At 43.3% G+C, this 19,134-nt stretch overlaps 2 protein-coding genes across 2 annotated transcripts in view; one reads left to right on the top strand and one right to left on the bottom strand.

Moving 5' to 3' along the window:
* The window catches only part of LOC128702994 (phosphatidylinositol glycan anchor biosynthesis class T), a 78,863-nt gene that overhangs the window by 54,807 nt on the left and 4,922 nt on the right, over positions 1-19,134 (bottom strand). The window lies entirely within an intron of this gene.
* LOC138851609 (beta-1,3-galactosyltransferase 4-like) lies at positions 788-19,077 on the top strand. The gene is made up of 2 exons (XM_070080898.1): positions 788-1,035; positions 16,593-19,077. Exon 2 carries the CDS (start codon positions 17,437-17,439, stop codon positions 18,625-18,627), a length of 1,191 nt encoding a protein of 396 aa, XP_069936999.1. The 5' UTR covers positions 788-1,035; positions 16,593-17,436; the 3' UTR covers positions 18,628-19,077.

The raw sequence follows: 19,134 nt of genomic DNA, 5'->3' as shown, positions 1-19,134 counted from the left end.
AGTATTACCACAATCATCCCCACCAGTATTACCACAATCATCCACCACCAGTATTACCACAATCATCCCCACCAGTATTACCACAATCATCCACCACCAGTATTACCACAATCATCCCCACCAGTATTACCACAATCATCCCCACCAGTATTACCACAATCATCCACCACCAGTATTACCACAATCATCCACCACCAGTATTAACACAATCATCCCCACCTGTATCACCACAATCATCCACCACCAGTATTACCATAATCATCCCCACCAGTATTATCAATCATCCTCACCAGTATTACCACAATCATCCACCACCAGTATTACCACAATCATCCCCACCAGTATTACCACAATCATCCCCACCAGTATTACCACAATCATCCACCACCAGTATTACCACAATCATCCCCACCAGTATTACCACAATCACCCCCACCAGTATTACCACAATCATCCACCACCAGTATTACCACAATCATCCCCACCAGTATTATCAATCATCCCCACCAGTATTACCACAATCACCCCCACCAGTATTACCACAATCACCCCCACCAGTATTACCACAATCACCCCCACCAGTATTACCACAATCACCCCCACCAGTATTACCACAATCATCCACCACCAGTATTACCACAATCATCCCCACCAGTATTACCACAATCACCCCCACCAGTATTACCACAATCATCCACCACCAGTATTACCACAATCACCCCCCAACTTCATCACCATCACACAACAAGTGAGGAGTTTCACTATCAGTGAGGCTCCAGCAGTCGTGGTAAGAGGTCGTTGCACCTCCCCGTGTTGCAGCTCCCCGTGTTGCAGCTCCCCGTGTTGCACCTCCCCGTGTTGCACCTCCCCGTGTTGCACCTCCCCGTGTGTGTGCACCTCCCCGTGTTGCACCTCCCCGTGTTGCACCTCCCCGTGTTGCACCTCCCCGTGTTGCACCTCCCCGTGTTGCACCTCCCCGTGTTGCACCTCCCCGTGTTGCACCTCATCATAATTACTGTAATAGTAACTGCAAAGGTAAGAACATTATCATAATTTATTATTATTAATTAAGGAAATAATCCACAATAAACAGGAAATAAAAGCGAAATCATTCTTACTTTACTGCAGCAAAAAATACTAAAAAAATTAATCATGTACAAAGACATTAACAAACGATAACAAAAACGATAACAATTACTTTCCATGTTCCTGCCGTAACGTGGCCAAGTTACGGTTAATTAATCAATAATTAACATTTCGTAACGAAATTTTGACGTAATAAAAATAATTATTACATTTACCCAAGCATATATATATATATATATATATATATATATATATATATATATATATATATATATATATATATATATATATATATATATATATATATATATATATATATATATATATATATATGTCGTGCGGAATAGGTAAAATTGGTGAATTAGCAATAATTCATTTAAAATTAAGTCCTTTCAAAATTTTCTCATTTACTGTTAAAGATATATATTTTTTTCATTTATGTTAATGTAAAAATTAATAATTTTGTACCAAAAGAACCTTAGAAAACTTACCTGACCTTATTATAACAAGGAAAATTTCATTTAACCTAATCCAACTAAATATATTTTAGATAAGTTTACAATAATTTAATACTAAACAAACACAGTGAAATATATTTTTTTCGTTAGGTTCAGAATGATTTTTGCGAAATTATTGCATACACAAATTTTCGCTTGTCTTATTCGGCAAAAAGAGTGTTGCTATTTAAGCCAAAGTCGTAAATTTTACCTATTCGGCACGACATATATATGTAACGAAGGTGAAGGGATTTTGATTCGAGGAGATGAACCTGACGTCTTTCCTGGATCAAACCTGTTTGTCTTCCATTTCTCTTTGGGGCCCCTAGGGGTTTAACGCATTTAACGTGGATATAATAATAATAATAATAATAATAATAATAATAATAATAATAATAATAATAATAGTAATAATAATCAAACTATACTGTCAGTTCAACTCTTCTGTAAATGTAACCTTCTGTAAATGTAACCTTCTGTAAATGTAACCTTCTGTAAATGTAACCTTCTGTAAATGTAACCCTCTGTAAATGTAACCCTCTGTAAATGTAACCCTCTGTAAATGCAGTCTTTTGTAAATACAACTCCTAGCGTTAACACCATTTATTACACACTCGACTAAACGCGTTTTGTGTTACCAGCAGCACGACCACTCTCACGGCCATTACCGACAATTACATTAACGCTGTACGATTACATTATATAGCGTAATGGGTCTTGATTGCTATATAATAGTTGAAAGCGATTTCACTCAATTTTTGGTCTTGTGTTAAGGGTTTAGAGAGGAAGGGAAAGGGCATTTAGGTTAGGTTAGTGCCTTTTAACCTTAACGAGTGTCTCCTATTTCTCAGGCTTTGTAAGATCTTCTTCTTCTTAATAATAATAATAATAACAATAATAATTTGCCATGGGTACAGCCTCAGAGATGATGCTTCTCACTGATTCACTTGGTTTTCACGGTCAGGTGATAGTATGGGATTTGGAGTGTGTTAAACATCCGTGGATGTTCTGGTCGTGGAGATGGCGCCCAAACGTACGTTTGTCGTTGTTCAGGACGTGGAGATAACAAACAAACGTACGATTATGGATGTTCTGGATGTGGAGATAGCACCCATACGTACGTCTGTGGACGTTCTGGACGTGGGGAGGGCACACAAACGTATGTGTGTGTGGATGTTCTGGACGTGGAGATGGCACACAAATATACGTCTGTGGATGTTCTGGACGTGGTGATGGCACAGAAACGTTGTTCCGGGATTGTTGATTCAACCTGGAGGAGAAGTGATCAGCGACACCAGGACCTTTAAAGAAGTACCATCACCATAGCTCCCACCGTCTCGTCTTCCAGCAGATATCGTCATTAGAACGAAAGATCCACATCCCACACCCAACAGTGAAGCAGGAGTTTACACAATATCAGTGGTAGCAGCAAGAATATGTAGGAAAAATTGGAAGGAATATTTCGAAACGTGTTGATGACCAAAATAAAACATCGCTGGAAACCGAGACAGCACCAGTAACCATTGTGTGGTACACAGAACTAAAAACATACTACTATATAGAAAGCCGCTTGTTATGCAGAGCATTTCGGGCAAATTAGGTCAATTTTTGTCCCTGGATGCGACTCACACCAGTCGACTAACACCCAGGTACCTATTTTAATAATAGGTGAACATGGACAGCAGGTGTCTTATGGAAACATGTCCTAATGTTTTCCAGCCGTACCGGGGAATCGATCTCTGGACCTCAGTGTGTGAGCTGAGTGCGCTAGCGATCGAGCTACTGGACTCTAAAACTAAAGAGAATCATCTCAAGCACTGGTAGAACGTTCTAATTATCTATAGAGAACACTGTAGGAGAAGATGCATTGAAGCCTCTTTCACTACTACTGCCAACACCATAGAATAGGTGGCCCGGTGGCTTGGTGGCTAAAGCCTTCACACACGGAGGGCCCGGGTTCGATTCCCGGCAGTTGGAAACATTTCGACACGTTTCCTTACACCTGTTGTCCTGTTCACCTAGCAGCAAATAGGTACCTGGGTGTTAGTCGACTGGTGTGGGTCGCATCCTGGGGGACAAGATTAAGGACCCCAATGGAAATAAGTTAGACAGTCCTCGATGACGCACTGACTTTCTTGGGTTATCCTGGGTGGCTAACCCTCCGGGGTTAAAAATCCGAACGAAATCTTATCTTAACAGTAAAATCCTAGTAATTCCTAGAGCATATAACACTTCTACACGTGGCTTCTCTGCTGCCAAGTGACAGCAATTAGATGACCCGACACCTTCACCTGACCATCACAAGTGACTTGCATTATCCACTATATGTACAGTGGTCTCATTCTCTTGTATCATTTGAAGTGAACAAATCCCATTTGAAACGTATCCAGTTAAGATGTCGTAAGTACTCGTGTCCTTTTTCCAACAATAGTGAATGGATCGTCAAATAGTTGTGTCCTGGAATTACAATTTTTTTCCAGGTCTGTTTTAAATTCTTCTGTGGTGTAAGGAATGTCAGCTGACACCTTGGACAGTATGATGGGCAAAACGTTCGAATATAAAACCTCGTTGATGTCACAGCTAAATGGACGTCTGAGAGTCAGTTACCTGGTGATAGACTCAGAGAAAGATGATTTGTTTTTGAGTTAAAAATGCAAAGATAATTTTTATTTTCTTAACTTGAGCCTGAAAAAGTGGATTTAATTTACCTTTAAATCATTGCAAGTGAATTATCTTTTATTAGGTGTGAGACCCATTTTTAATATAATAATAATAATAATAATAATAATAATAATAATAATAATAATAATACATTCATCGTCCCCCGGAAAGGACTTTCGTTAACTGTCTTCAAGAAGTAACTCAATCAGTTCCTCAACTCAGTTCCTGATCAGCCTGGCTGTGATGCATACGTAGGACTGCGAGCGACGGGTAGCAATATCCTGATTGATCAGGTGAGCAACCAGAAGGCCTGGCCTGAAACCGGCCCGCGGGGGGCGGTGACCCCCGGAAGAGACTACAGGTAACCATTATGCTTTCGTAGCACTGGAACACCGATGGTCTTTGGGTCCACGAAGTCAAAGACCTCGAGAGCCCCAAATCGAAGCTCTCCAGGGCCACAGCAGGTCTTCAGGGCCACAGCAGGTCTCTAGGTCCGAAAGCCTCTGGGGCAGCCATAATTAGGTCTCTAAGTCTCTAAGACCATGATCACACGAACACTCCAACCGTCCGCGAAGCGCTAGTTCACCACAACAGCTTCATTATGCACCTCTTACCCCATCTTGTGAACGGTAGCCAAACCATTACAAAGGCATATAATGGATTTTTTCTCTTCGATAGAGCATTTGGCATCTGACCTGAAGCACGGACAAATGTTAAGTTCATTTATCCACAGGTGCACATAAGTACAATTATCATACATAGTGTAAATTACTTAGAACAACCCCATAAAGTCAGAGTGACTACCACTGGGGTCCTTGAGCAGGAGAAACCTCGACTGCGACAACGTTTCGCTCTCTGTAGGGTTTTATCAAGTCAATAACTTGACTAATGGAGACAAAGGACTAGAGAGAAGGGAGGAAGGGAAAGAAGAGAGTAAAGACATCGTATGGGTGAGAATGACACTGGTTCACGGCAGACTAAAATGTTTTATTTTTCATTCCCAAATTGTGGGTTACTTGTGAACTATGTCAGCCACGGTACTGTGACTTTTCATGAGAGAGAGAGAGAGAGAGAGAGAATAGCTCTTCAGCACATTGTGAGTATTTCACAATGTAACTATCACAAACGTAATGTAGCAACACACTGCTGGTGTTCCCACAATGTAACTATCATATAGAATAGTGTAGCAACACACTGCTGGTGTTCCCACAATGTAACTATCATAGTAGTGTACAACACACTGCTGGTGTTCCCACAATCTATCATAAACATAATGTAGCAACACACTGCTGGTGTTCCCACAATGTAACTATCATATAGAATACAATGTAACTATCATATAGAATAGTGTAGCAACACACTGCTGGTGTTCCCACAATGTAACTATCATATACAATAATGTAGCAACACACTGCTGGTGTTCCCACAATGTAACTATCATATAGAATAGTGTAGCAACACACTGCTGGTGTTCCCACAATGTAACTATCATATAGAATAGTGTAGCAACACACTGCTGGTGTTCCCACAATGTAACTATCATATAGAATAGTGTAGCAACACACTGCTGGTGTTCCCACAATGTAACTATCATATAGAATAGTGTAGCAACACACTGCTGGTGTTCCCACAATGTAACTATCATATAGAATAGTGTAGCAACACACTGCTGGTGTTCCCACAATGTAACTATCATATAGAATAGTGTAGCAACACACTGCTGGTGTTCCCACAATGTAACTATCATATAGAATAGTGTAGCAACACACTGCTGGTGTTCCCACAATGTAACTATCATATAGAATAGTGTAGCAACACACTGCTGGTGTTCCCACACTGTAACTATCATATAGAATAGTGTAGCAACACACTGCTGGTGTTCCCACAATGTAACTATCATATAGAATAGTGTAGCAACACACTGCTGGTGTTCCCACAATGTAACTATCATAGAGAATAGTGTAGCAACACACTGCTGGTGTTCCCACAATGTAACTATCATATAGAATAGTGTAGTAACTCACTGCTGGTGTTCCCACAATGTAACTATCATATAGAATAGTGTAGCAACACACTGCTGGTGTTCCCACAATGTAATTATCATATACAATAATGTAGCAACTGCTGGTGTTCCCACAATGTAACTATCATATAGAATAGTGTAGCAACACACTGCTGGTGTTCCCACAATGTAACTATCATAGAGAATAGTGTAGCAACACACTGCTGGTGTACCCACAATGTAACTATCATATACAATAGTGTAGCAACACATTGCTGGTGTTCCCACAATGTAACTGTCATATAGAATAGTGTAGCAACACACTGCTGGTGTTCCCACAATGTAACTGTCATATAGAATAGTGTAGCAACACACTGCTGGTGTTCCCACAATGTAACTATCATATAGAATAGTGTAGTAACTCACTGCTGGTGTTCCCACAATGTAACTATCATATAGAATAGTGTAGCAACACACTGCTGGTGTTCCCACAATGTAACTATCATATACAATAATGTAGCAACACACTGCTGGTGTTCCCACAATGTAACTATCATATAGAATAGTGTAGCAACTCACTGCTGGTGTTCCCACAATGTAACTATCATATAGAATAGTGTAGCAACACACTGCTGGTGTTCCCACAATGTAACTATCATAGAGAATAGTGTAGCAATACACTGCTGGTGTTCCCACAATGTAACTATCATAGAGAATAGTGTAGCAATACACTGCTGGTGTTCCCACAATGTAACTATCATAGAGAATAGTGTAGCAACACACTGCTGGTGTTCCCACAATGTAACTATCATATAGAATAGTGTAGCAACACACTGCTGGTGTTCCCACAATGTAACTATCATATAGAATAGTGTAGCAACACACTGCTGGTGTTCCCACAATGTAACTATCATATAGAATAGTGTAGTAACTCACTGCTGGTGTTCCCACAATGTAACTATCATATAGAATAGTGTAGCAACACACTGCTGGTGTTCCCACAATGTAACTATCATATACAATAATGTAGCAACACACTGCTGGTGTTCCCACAATGTAACTATCATATAGAATAGTGTAGCAACACACTGCTGGTGTTCCCACAATGTAACTATCATATAGAATAGTGTAGTAACTCACTGCTGGTGTTCCCACAATGTAACTATCATATAGAATAGTGTAGCAACACACTGCTGGTGTTCCCACAATGTAACTATCATAGAGAATAGTGTAGCAATACACTGCTGGTGTTCCCACAATGTAACTATCATAGAGAATAGTGTAGCAATACACTGCTGGTGTTCCCACAATGTAACTATCATAGTGTACGGTACCAGCACAGTGCGGACGTACTCAGCTGTGTATAAAATGACAGGTGTTATTATCCACGTAAACAAGGAAGTAATTAACAAAATTAATTACCGTGCAGTTATTCAATAATTAGGTCTCGTAATGACGTCATGTTTGTCCTAAAAAGATTCATTGCTCTCTCCCTCCCTTCAAGGGACGTGCCTTGATGCTGGTGAAGGGCTCTTGATCCAAGGAATTAGAGCTACCATTCCCTTGCATCAAGCCTGGTTGCCTTTCAAGTTTATTAAATTCTTTTTTGTTAACACGTTGGCCGTCTCCCACCGAGGCAGGGTGACCCGAATAAGAAGAAACACTATCACCATCATTCACTCCATCACTATCTTGCCAGAGGTGTGGTGACACTACAGTTAACTGTAATATATCATCACCCATCCTTCAGAGTGCAGACACTGTACTTCACACCTCCAGGACTCAAGTCCGGCTAACCAGTTTCCCTGGTAAACATTTCGTTACCACTGTAACTTGTTCATTACCACTGTAACTTGTTCATTACCACTGTAACTTGTTCATTACCACTGTAACTTGTTCATTACCACTGTAACTTGTTCATTACCACTGTAACTTGTTCATTACCACTGTAACTTGTTCATTACCACTGTAACTTGTTCATTACCACTGTAGCATGTTCATTACCACTGTAACTTGCTTACACTCCAACAGCACGTCAAATCACAAAAACAACTTACTATGTTAGTAAATCCACACAGTCTACACACACTGAAAAAATTGTTATATGCAAGATACATCAGCCATTAAAGATTCTCAGAAGAGACACGTGCTAGGATGTACCAGTGTTGGAAGTTTACAGCCGATCGGAAGAGGCATTAGCAAGTTATCACAGGGAAACTAAACTCAGCAACTGTATGTACTTAATATCTAAAGGGAATAATTAGCCACTCGCCTTCGAAATTTATATTTTTCGGCGTGTGTAACCTAATTCGTGCCTGCATAAATAACAGACAACGGTACAGGTGGGGATAGAACCCATGGCGAGTGTGTCGTAAAAAGGCATGGGTTCTAACCCCACCCATACCGTCGTTTGTTTGTAATCGAGTTATTACGATTCTATGAGTCGTGTAAATATTTCGTTACCACTGTAACTTGTTCATTACCACTGTAACTTGTTCATTAAAACTGTAACTTGTTCATTACCACTGTAACTTGTTCATTACCACTGTAACTTGTTCATTACCACTGTAACTTGTTCATTACCACTGTAACTTGTTCATTACCACTGTAACTTGTTCATTACCACTGTAACTTGTTCATTACCACTGTAACTTGTTCATTAAAACTGTAACTTGTTCATTACCACTGTAACTTGTTCATTACCACTGTAACTTGTTCATTACCACTGTAACTTGTTCATTACCACTGTAACTTGTTCATTACCACTGTAACTTGTTCATTACCACTGTAACTTGTTCATTAAAACTGTAACTTGTTCATTACCACTGTAACTTGTTCATTACCACTGTAACTTGTTCATTACCACTGTAACTTGTTCATTACCACTGTAACTTGTTCATTACCACTGTAACTTGTTCATTACCACTGTAACTTGTTCATTACCACTGTAACTTGTTCATTAAAACTGTAACTTGTTCATTACCACTGTAACTTGTTCATTACCACTGTAACTTGTTCATTACCACTGTAACTTGTTCATTACCACTGTAACTTGTTCATTACCACTGTAACTTGTTCATTACCACTGTAACTTGTTCATTACCACTGTAACTTGTTCATTACCACTGTAACTTGTTCATTACCACTGTAACTTGTTCATTACCACTGTAACTCATTCATTACCACTGTAACTTGTTCATTACCAGTGTAACTTGTTCATTACCATTGTAACTTGTTCATTACCACTGTAACTCATTCATTACCACTGTAACTTGTTCATACCACTGTAACTTGTTCATTACCACTGTAACTTGTTCATTACCACTGTAACTTGTTCATTACCACTGTAACTTGTTCATTACCACTGTAACTTGTTCATTACCACTGTAACTTGTTCATTACAACTAACTTGTTCATTACCACTGTAACTTGTTCATTACCACTGTAACTCATTCATTACCACTGTAACTTGTTCATTACCACTGTAACTTGTTCATTACCACTGTAGCTTGTTCATTACCACTGTAACTTGTTCATTACCACTGTAACTTGTTCATTACCACTGTAACTTGTTCATTACCACTGTAACTTGTTCATTACCACTGTAACTTGTTCATTACCACTGTAACTTGTTCATTACCACTGTAACTTGTTCATTACCACTGTAACTTGTTCATTACCACTGTAACTTGTTCATTACCACTGTAACTTGTTCATTACCACTGTAACTTGTCCATTACCACTGAAACATGTTCATTACCACTGTAACTTGTTCATTACCACTGTAACTTGTTCATTACCACTGTAACTTGTTCATTACCACTGCAACTTGTTCAACTATCAAAACTTTGCGGCCCAGTTCCTAGACCCATTATGTACCTCAGTAATGTTGAGGTACAGTTCCTAGACCCATTATGTACCTCAGTAATGTTGAGGTACAGTTCCTGGACCCATTATGTACCTCAGTAATGTTGAGGTACAGTTCCTGGACCCATTATGTACCTCAGTAATGTTGAGGTACAGTTCCTAGACCCATTATGTACCTCTAATGTTGAGGTACAGTCCCTGGACCCATTATGCACCTCAGTAATGTTGAGGTACAGTTCCTAGACCCATTATGTACCTCAGTAATGTTGAGGTACAGTCCCTGGACCCATTATGTACCTCAGTAATTTTGAGGTACAGTTCCTAGACCCATTATGTACCTCTGTAATGTTGAGGTACAGTTCCTAGACCCATTATGTACCTCTGTAATGTTGAGGTACAGTCCCTGGACCCATTATGTACCTCAGTAATGTTGAGGTACAGTTCCTAGACCCATTATGTACCTCTGTAATGTTGAGGTACAGTCCCTGGACCCATTATGTACCTCAGTAATGTTGTGGTACAGTTCCTAGACCCATTATGTACCTCTGTAATGTTGAGGTACAGTTCTTGGGCCCATTATGTACCTCTGTAATGTTGTGGTACAGTCCTTGGACCCATTATGTACCTCAGTAATATTGAGGTACAGTCCCTGGACCCATTATGTACCTCAGTAATGTTGAGGTACAGTCCCTGGACCCATTATGTACCTCTGTAATGTTGAGGTACAGTTCCTGGGCCCATTATGTACCTCTGTAATGTTGTGGTACAGTCCTTGAACCCATTATGTACCTCAGTAATGTTGAGGTACAGTCCCTGGACCCATTATGTACCTCAGTAATGTTGTGGTACAGTCCCTGGACCCATTATGTACCTCAGTAATGTTGAGGTACAGTCCCTGGACTCATGTACCTCAGTAATGTTGAGGTACAGTCCCTGGACTCATTATGTACCTCAGTAATGTTGAGGTACAGTCCCTGGACTCATTATGTACCTCAGTAATGTTGAGGTACAGTCCCTGGACTCATTATGTACCTCAGTAATGTTGAGGTACAGTCCCTGGACTCATTATGTACCTCAGTAATCAGCCGCCCACATCATGGGTATGGGGTGCATAATACAGAAATAAAACTAACTTGAAAATTCTCCCAGTCCCCATAAAATCCCACTTTCGGTCCCCCACTCAGTCCCCCACTCAGTCCCCCACTCACCACTCACTTCCTCTTAACCACTAAAATACTCTAGACATCTGTTTTATGCATTGTTATATGCGTTTCCTGGGAAATTATGTATCCCGGAACTGTACTGTGTCCGGCTCCTGTGTAGTGTGTGGTGGTTATAGTGTCCGGCTCCTGTGTAGTGTGTGGTGGTTATAGTGTCCGGCTCCTGTGTAGTGTGTGGTGGTTATAGTGTCCGGCTCTTGTGAAGTGTGTGGTGGTTATAGTGTCCGGCTCTTGTGAAGTGTGTGGTCGTTATAGTGTCCGGCTCCTGTGTAGTGTGTGGTGGTTATAGTGTCCGGCTCCTGTGTAGTGTGTGGTGGTTATAGTGTCCGGCTCCTGTGTAGTGTGTGGTGGTTATAGTGTCCGGCTTCTGTGTAGTGTGTGGTTATAGTATCCGGTTCCTGTGTAGTGTGTGGTGGTTATAGTGTCCGGCTCCTGTGTAGTGTGTGGTGGTTATAGTGTCCGGCTCCTGTGTAGTGAGTGGTGGTTATAGTGTCCGGCTCCTGTGTAGTGAGTGGTGGTTATAGTGTCCGGCTCCTGTGTAGTGAGTGGTGGTTATAGTGTCCGGCTCCTGTGTAGTGTGTGGTGGTTATAGTGTCCGGCTCCTGTGTAGTGTGTGGTGGTTATAGTGTCCGGCTCCTGTGTAGTGTGTGGTGGTTATAGTGTCCGGCTCCTGTGTAGTGTGTGGTGGTTATAGTGTCCGGTCCTGTGTAGTGTGTGGTGGTTATAGTGTCCGGCTCCTGTGTAGTGTGTGGTGGTTATAGTGTCCGGCTCCTGTGTAGTGTGTGGTGGTTATAGTGTCCGGCTCCTGTGTAGTGTGTGGTGGTTATAGTGTCCGGCTCCTGTGTAGTGTGTGGTGGTTATAGTGTCCGGCTCCTGTGTAGTGAGTGGTGGTTATAGTGTCCGGCTCCTGTGTAGTGTGTGGTTATAGTGTCCGGTTCCTGTGTAGTGTGTGGTGGTTATAGTGTCCGGCTCCTGTGTAGTGTGTGGTGGTTATAGTGTCCGGCTCCTGTGTAGTGTGTGGTGGTTATAGTGTCCGGCTCCTGTGTAGTGTGTGGTGGTTATAGTGTCCGGCTCCTGTGTAGCGTGTGGTGGTTATAGTGTCCGGCTCCTCCGGCTCTTAAGGTTATAGTGTGTGATTTAAGAAGTGGTGTGTGTGTGTGTGTGTGTGTGTGTGTGTGTGTGTGTGTGTGTGTGTGTGTGTGTGTGTACTCACTTATTTGTGATTGCAGGGGTCGATTCCTAGCTCCTGGCCTCGCCTCTTCACTGATTGCTACTAGGTCCTCTCTCTCCCTGGTTCATGAGATTTTTCATACCTCTTCTTAAAGCTATGTATGGTTGCTGCCTCCACTACGTCACTCGCCAGACTGTTCCACTTCCTGACAACTCTATGACTGAAGAAATACTTCCTAACATCCCTTTGACTCATCTGAGTCTTCAACTTTCAACTGTGACCCCTTGTTTCTGTGTCTCATCTCTGGAACATCCTGTCTCTGTCCACCTTGTCAATTCCTCTCAGTATTTTATATGTCGTTATAATGTCTCCCCTCTCTCTTCCGTGTGTGTGTGTGTGTGTGTGTGTGCGTATTCAAGACTCTTCGTGAGTGCACTTGTATGCGAGAGTGTGGGAGTGTTGAACTCAGGTATAGAGAGCAGTCAGAGCACCTGTGGTTGTGTTGACTTATGCGGGAGAGCAGCAGTGTTGAACTCAGGTAGGAGAGCAGTCAGCACCAGTGGCAGTGTTGACTTAGCAGCAGCAGCAGCAGCAGCAGCAGCAGCAGCAGCACGTCAGCTGATTAACATTTACTGTTATTGACCAACACTCTTTTTTCCCATTCCATTTTGACAATAATGTCTTGTGCCACACACACACACACACACACACACACACACACACACACACACACACACACACACACACACACACACACACACACATTGAAAATTACCCAGACTCTCCCTATCACCACTTAATATTACATATGTTACCTCAATAATTCTTTCAACTAAAGCACAAAATAAAATTAATATATCCCAGCTAATATATATATATATATATGTATTATATATATATATATTATATATATATATATATTATATATATATATATTTTTTTTTTATTAATAATATAGGGAAGTACCACCTCTATAGCTGGAATGGGGACCCTCATCCTCAGAGAAGACAATAAACGTACCTCAGAGAAAACTCAAGGTTCTCCCCGGAGCTGTTTGAATATTTTCTTCTCCTACCACCCCCTATATGTTTCTAATTCTATGTGAACATTTATTAATAAACAAAATACATTTACAGAAAAAAACATAAACATGAATACAATGGCACAATGTATCAAAGATGATGAATTTCCTCCAGCTCCTCCGAGGCTGGACGTGAGCCAAGTATGCAGCAAGCATTTCCCCTCTGGATGGCGACGCTGAGGCGCTGGAACATGAAAGTGGCTGCCCTTGGGTCCCTGGTGGTGTCGATGAGTCTGGAACCCAATTCTTTAAGGAAACGTGTGGCATTTTTTCCCCATGATCCCAAGGTCTCCGATCCCACTGGGACAAATTGATACTGTTGGCTAATGTCCCTGTACTTGCTGATCTTGTACTCCTCCCTGTGGTCAGCAGCTCCTCCCTGTCGCCCCACACTGTGATGGATATAGGTGTCAGCCAGTGTGGACACACAGGTATAGTCCCATGCTAAGAGCTTGCCATTCTTCCAAGGATAGATGGTGATCCCGTCGGGGCGGTTTGCTGGGTTGTGGGTATTGTTTGCTGCAAGTGATCGTGGCTCCCTCTCGGCAGGGCATCCAGCTGTAGCAAGGGTTCTCTTAATGATGTCGTTGACCTCATTGTGTCTTGCATGCCAGCCCTTGGTTTTGGAACAGTTAAGACCATGTAGTCCGTATTGGTCTGCTTGCACTTCGCCGCAAATACACATATATTCTGTGTGAATTGGGGCAGCAAGGCGCAGAGCCACTGCAATACGGAGGGTCTTAGGGTCGAGTCGCGTTCCCATTGCCGATATGGGAACTGTTTGGAGGAAGTCCCCGGAGTGAGGTGCACTCACAGCCTGGAGACGGGCAATCTCCCTATCTGATGTTGCAGCCCTGAGCATGTTGGCAAGCACCTTTTCAGCAATTGGGCTATCCCAGCTTGACTGTTTGTGAGCCAGTGCTGCACTAGGGTTTGGTGCTGGAGCAGCAAGAGTCTCCCATTCGGTGATGGCACTGACATAGCTAGGGTCTTCTATTCCTGCTGAGTCACTGAGGGTGTCAGGAAGAATTTGTCTTATCAACTCGTTTGATGCAATGGAAGAGGATAGGAAAGCTGGTAGAGCAATCTGGGAGGATCTGCGTACTCCTAGCCCTCCAAGCCTGACCGGAAGTGAGGCTTGCAACCACTGTCCATCGTCAAGGGAAAGATTCAATACACTCTCTAGCATGGCCTTCAGGAGAGAGTCATATTCCTTGAGTTTTGGACTGCTGAAGGCTGGGGAGCATCTCAGAAAATAGGTAAGTTTTGGCGTTGACAGGCACCTGGTGAGTAGGTAGAAGGCATCGTGTGTGTCAATGTCTTTCATCCTGCTTTCCATCGTCCGGAGGTCTGAGACTTTTTTTCCTAGGACCAGATCGATGGCATTGGACCCAAGAGGAGCACCGAGGAGAGTGCTATTGGCTGGATCAATGGCTCGTGCTCCTGGTAAAACGGTACTAATATTCTGTATCAACTGTTGATTGGTAGAAACTATTTCACATTTGGAGGGGTTTAAAGAAAGGCCCAGGCTTTCTCCCATGTCTTTAATTTTACTGATGTCCTCCAGGAGAGACTCTGTTGTGCCAGCCAGGGTACCGTCGTCCAGGAACCAGATATTGAGCTCGCTGGAGAGTGCCTCCGTGACTTCCTTGATGACCAAACAAAATAGAAAGGGGGCGAGAGGGTCCCCCTGTTGCACGCCCTCACACGAGTCAATTTCATGGTCCCCAAACAATAGTTTTGAAGTCACACTATAACACGATTCTATGAAGGGATAAAGGGAAGGGAAGTTTCTATAAACTGCTTGGAGAGCAGCATCCCTTCTGACTGAGTTGAAAGCATTGGCAAAGTCCAATTTGACCAAGGCTTTTTCATAGGACATGTTTTTGATATATACTCGTGCTGCGTGGGCAGCTGCTTCACAGCCCTGTTGAACGCCGAAACCGAGCTGAGTTGGTTTCAGCATTGCAGCAGCCTCTTGACTCACCCTTCTTACTGCAGCCTTGGCGACTAGGCGCCGATATATGTCCCTGGACCCATTGTGTGCCTCTGTAATGTTGAGGTACAGTTCCTGGACCCACTATGTGCCTCTGTAATGTTGAGGTACAGTTCCTGGACCCACTATGTGCCTCTGTAATGTTGAGGTACAGTTCCTGGACCCACTATGTGCCTCTGTAATCTTCTGTCACCCACATAAAGGTATAGAGTACAAATTAATGCTATTAAAAGTAACCTATTTATAATGAATCATTGCTTTATACTCACCTTAAGAACATAAGACCATAAGCAAAGAGGAGCACTGCAGCAGGCCTACTGGCCCATACTAGGCATGTCTTTCTCAACCTCAAACTATCAATAATATTTGCCCAACCCATTGTCAATGCAACCATTCTAGCTATTTTTAGTGTTATTTATTTTTAGATCTGCCTAAACGAGGGTCCATATATATAACGAGGCTCCACGTAATCTTTTGTCCATCAGACAAGAATTCTTTATCCCTAAATTAGGGAATACACTCTCAGCATGTATACACTGAGAGAAATACACCTCTTGGTGTATGTATCCTGTGTTGAATTAATACTCATACACTTGATACTAATATAATTGTACCTTAATAATTAGTTATTAATAAAACTCTTACGGCTCTGTCAAGCCGTAACGGCTTGACAAAGCTCCTGGAGAGCGAAACGTTGCCACAATAAAATGTTACATTAGGTGGACTTGTGGCCTTTTACTTTACATATTGTCGGTAATTCTACCAACATTATTACAATTATTATTATTATTATTATTATTATTATTATTATTATTATTATTACTGGGAAACGCTAAACGTGTAAGTGTCCAATATAATCCCTTTCTATTTTGGAGGATGGGAAATGATTAGGTTTGATCCAAGGGAAGGGTAGCTCCAATTCCTAGGATCAAAAGACCTTCACCGACATCAATAGGACGGAATATCTGATATATGTGATGTACTGTCACTGACATCAATCTCTCTCTACAGTACCTCTGGCAGAGACGTCACAGCTGCTGGACATCCCCTTGATGCTGAGGACTTGCAGTAGTGGAGACATCAGTCGCGTTACCAGCCCGTGCTAGGCGTTGAAGACTTGGAACAGTGAAGACGTCAATCGTGTTATTAATCCATACTAAGAAGATAATCGCTAACCCAGACTGTCGTAGAAGGCATCAATCGTTGACCCAGACTGCCGTAGAAGACATCAATCGTTGACCCAGACTGTCGTAGAAGGCATCAGTCGTTGACCCAGACTGTCGTAGAAGACATCAATCGCTGACTCTGCCTTAGAAGACATCAATCGCTAACCCAGACTGCCGTAGAAGACATCACTGGTTGACCAATATGTGAGTGATGTGGTTGGACTTGAGAAGGACCTACCAGGTATACACCAACAAGTCTGTTATGGCCTTATCAGTCGCGTTGCTAACCTAGATAACCCGAGAAAGCCAAGCCTCGTGGCTTATTTTCTCTCGGGTTTCTACCTAGCTTCTCCCCAGGATGCCACCCACAGCAGTTCACTAATGTCTGGGTACCTAGTGCTAATAACTTCGAAAATTACTGCGCCTAATGTTGAAGGAGAAAGGTGCCTATTTACCGCCGCGTAAACAGGTACAGCAGGTGTTAGGTGACTTGGCTACACGTTTCATCTCACCCGGGAATCGAATCCACTTCCAGTCGGTTGTGAGATGGCAGTGGGTGTAACGGGTAAGCCAATGGAAGGCCTCGGTCAGATGACCAAAAGCTCCAGCTGCGGGTCATCATATGACTAAGACCCGCGTCAGGAAACACTTCTGTTTCCTGACAAACCTTACCTAATTTGTGTGTAAGGATGGTGAGACGGCCGCTGGTGTGGCTAGAGGCTGCGGCTGCGGTGGTGACAGCCGCAGCCTTGTTCCTTGTGGTTGGATTTACTTGGGAGGCTAGTCAATCAGCCTTGCCGCCTCCACCCACCGCCCACCACCACCGCCCACCATTGCGTGCCCACCCGGAGTTATACCCCCCGCCCGCCCCTTTGTTGGACCTGCCTGCGGTTTCCCTGCTAGCTAACAGTCCCGCATGCGGCACCCGGCCGTTACTACTGGTCCTACTGGTTATGTCTCACCCGTCCCACGCCTTCTTAAGACACGCCCACAGAAACCACGCCTCCTGGCACGCCCTGGACGCCCTGGGTGTTAAACGGGTATTCTTCCTGGCAGATGGCAGCAGAGGAGGGCAGGCAGGCTACCCGGCCGTGCCCTTGGATGTGATAATGAGAGAGAGTGCCCAGTACCGGGATCTGGTTGTGGCCGATTTCCAAGATCACTATCGTAACTTAACTTACAAGCATACCCTGGCACTATCCTGGGCACCTAGCTTCTGCCCCAGTGCCCGCTATCTCCTCAAGATGGATGACGACATCATGGTGGATGTGTGGGGCATGGTGGCTCTCCTGCGGGCGGGGGTATGGATAGACCGCTGGGGTACGGTGCAAACTGGTAGTGGCGGGGCATTGCGGTTGCAGTCTAGAGATCCGTGGACAGCTGGGCTGGTCCAGAGGGGTCTGCGACCGCAGCGTAGCAGCGGCAAGTGGCAGGTGAAGCCGCAGGAATACCCAGGAAGCGTGTACCCGAACTTCCTGGCTGGATGGGCGTATATTGCTACCCAGCCAGCCGCAGCCGCTATCGTCAGTGCCGCAGCCACTACCCCGCCTTTTTGGATCGATGATGTTTATCTGACGGGCACGGTTGCGGCTGCGGCGGGGATACCCCGCTATGCCCTCAACCAACACTATACCCTCCTGCGGGGGGCTGCAACCTGCTGCCTGGCTGCACCTCGCCGCATGCGGCACCCCCCTTTCTTCCCAGCCGCGCTCTGCGGCTTACTTGTCGCACCCTCCGACAAGAACGTAACCATCTTAGAAGCGTGGTTCAGAGCCGCACGGGCGTGTCACGTGGGCGTGGGGTGCCCCACGCCCACACCAGACTCCTGTACCCAGACATACCCACACTACGGTGTGGGTACGGTCATACCTCTCTCCTGACCTGACGCCCCAGCAGTACTGGGTCAACGTTTCGCTCTGTGTAGAGCTTTATCAAGTTTCACTCTGTATAGAGCTTTATCAAGTTTCACTCTGTATAGAGCTTTATCAAGTTTCACTCTGTATAGAGCTTTATCAAGTTTCGCTCTGTGTAGAGCTTTATCAAGTTCCACTCTGTGTAGAGCTTTATCAAGTTTCACTCTGTGTAAAGCTTTATCAAGTTTTACTCTGTGTAGAGCTTTATCAAGTTTTACTCTGTGTAGAGCTTTATCATGTTTCACTCTGTGAAGAGCTTTATTAAGTTTCACTCTGTGTAGAGCTTTATCATGTTTCACTCTGTGTAGAGCTTTAACAAGTTTCACTCTGTGTAGAGCTTTATCATGTTTCACTCTGTGTAGAGCTTTAACAAGTTTCACTCTGTGTAGAGCTTTATCATGTTTCACTCTGTGTAGAGCTTTATTAAGTTTCACTCTGTGTAGAGCTTTATCATGTTTCACTGTGCAGAGCTTT

The sequence above is a fragment of the Cherax quadricarinatus genome, unplaced genomic scaffold (assembly GCF_038502225.1).
Source record: "Cherax quadricarinatus isolate ZL_2023a unplaced genomic scaffold, ASM3850222v1 Contig1207, whole genome shotgun sequence".
Taxonomy (NCBI): Eukaryota; Metazoa; Arthropoda; class Malacostraca; order Decapoda; family Parastacidae; genus Cherax; species Cherax quadricarinatus.
This window is presented reverse-complemented; position numbering and strand designations above follow the sequence as displayed.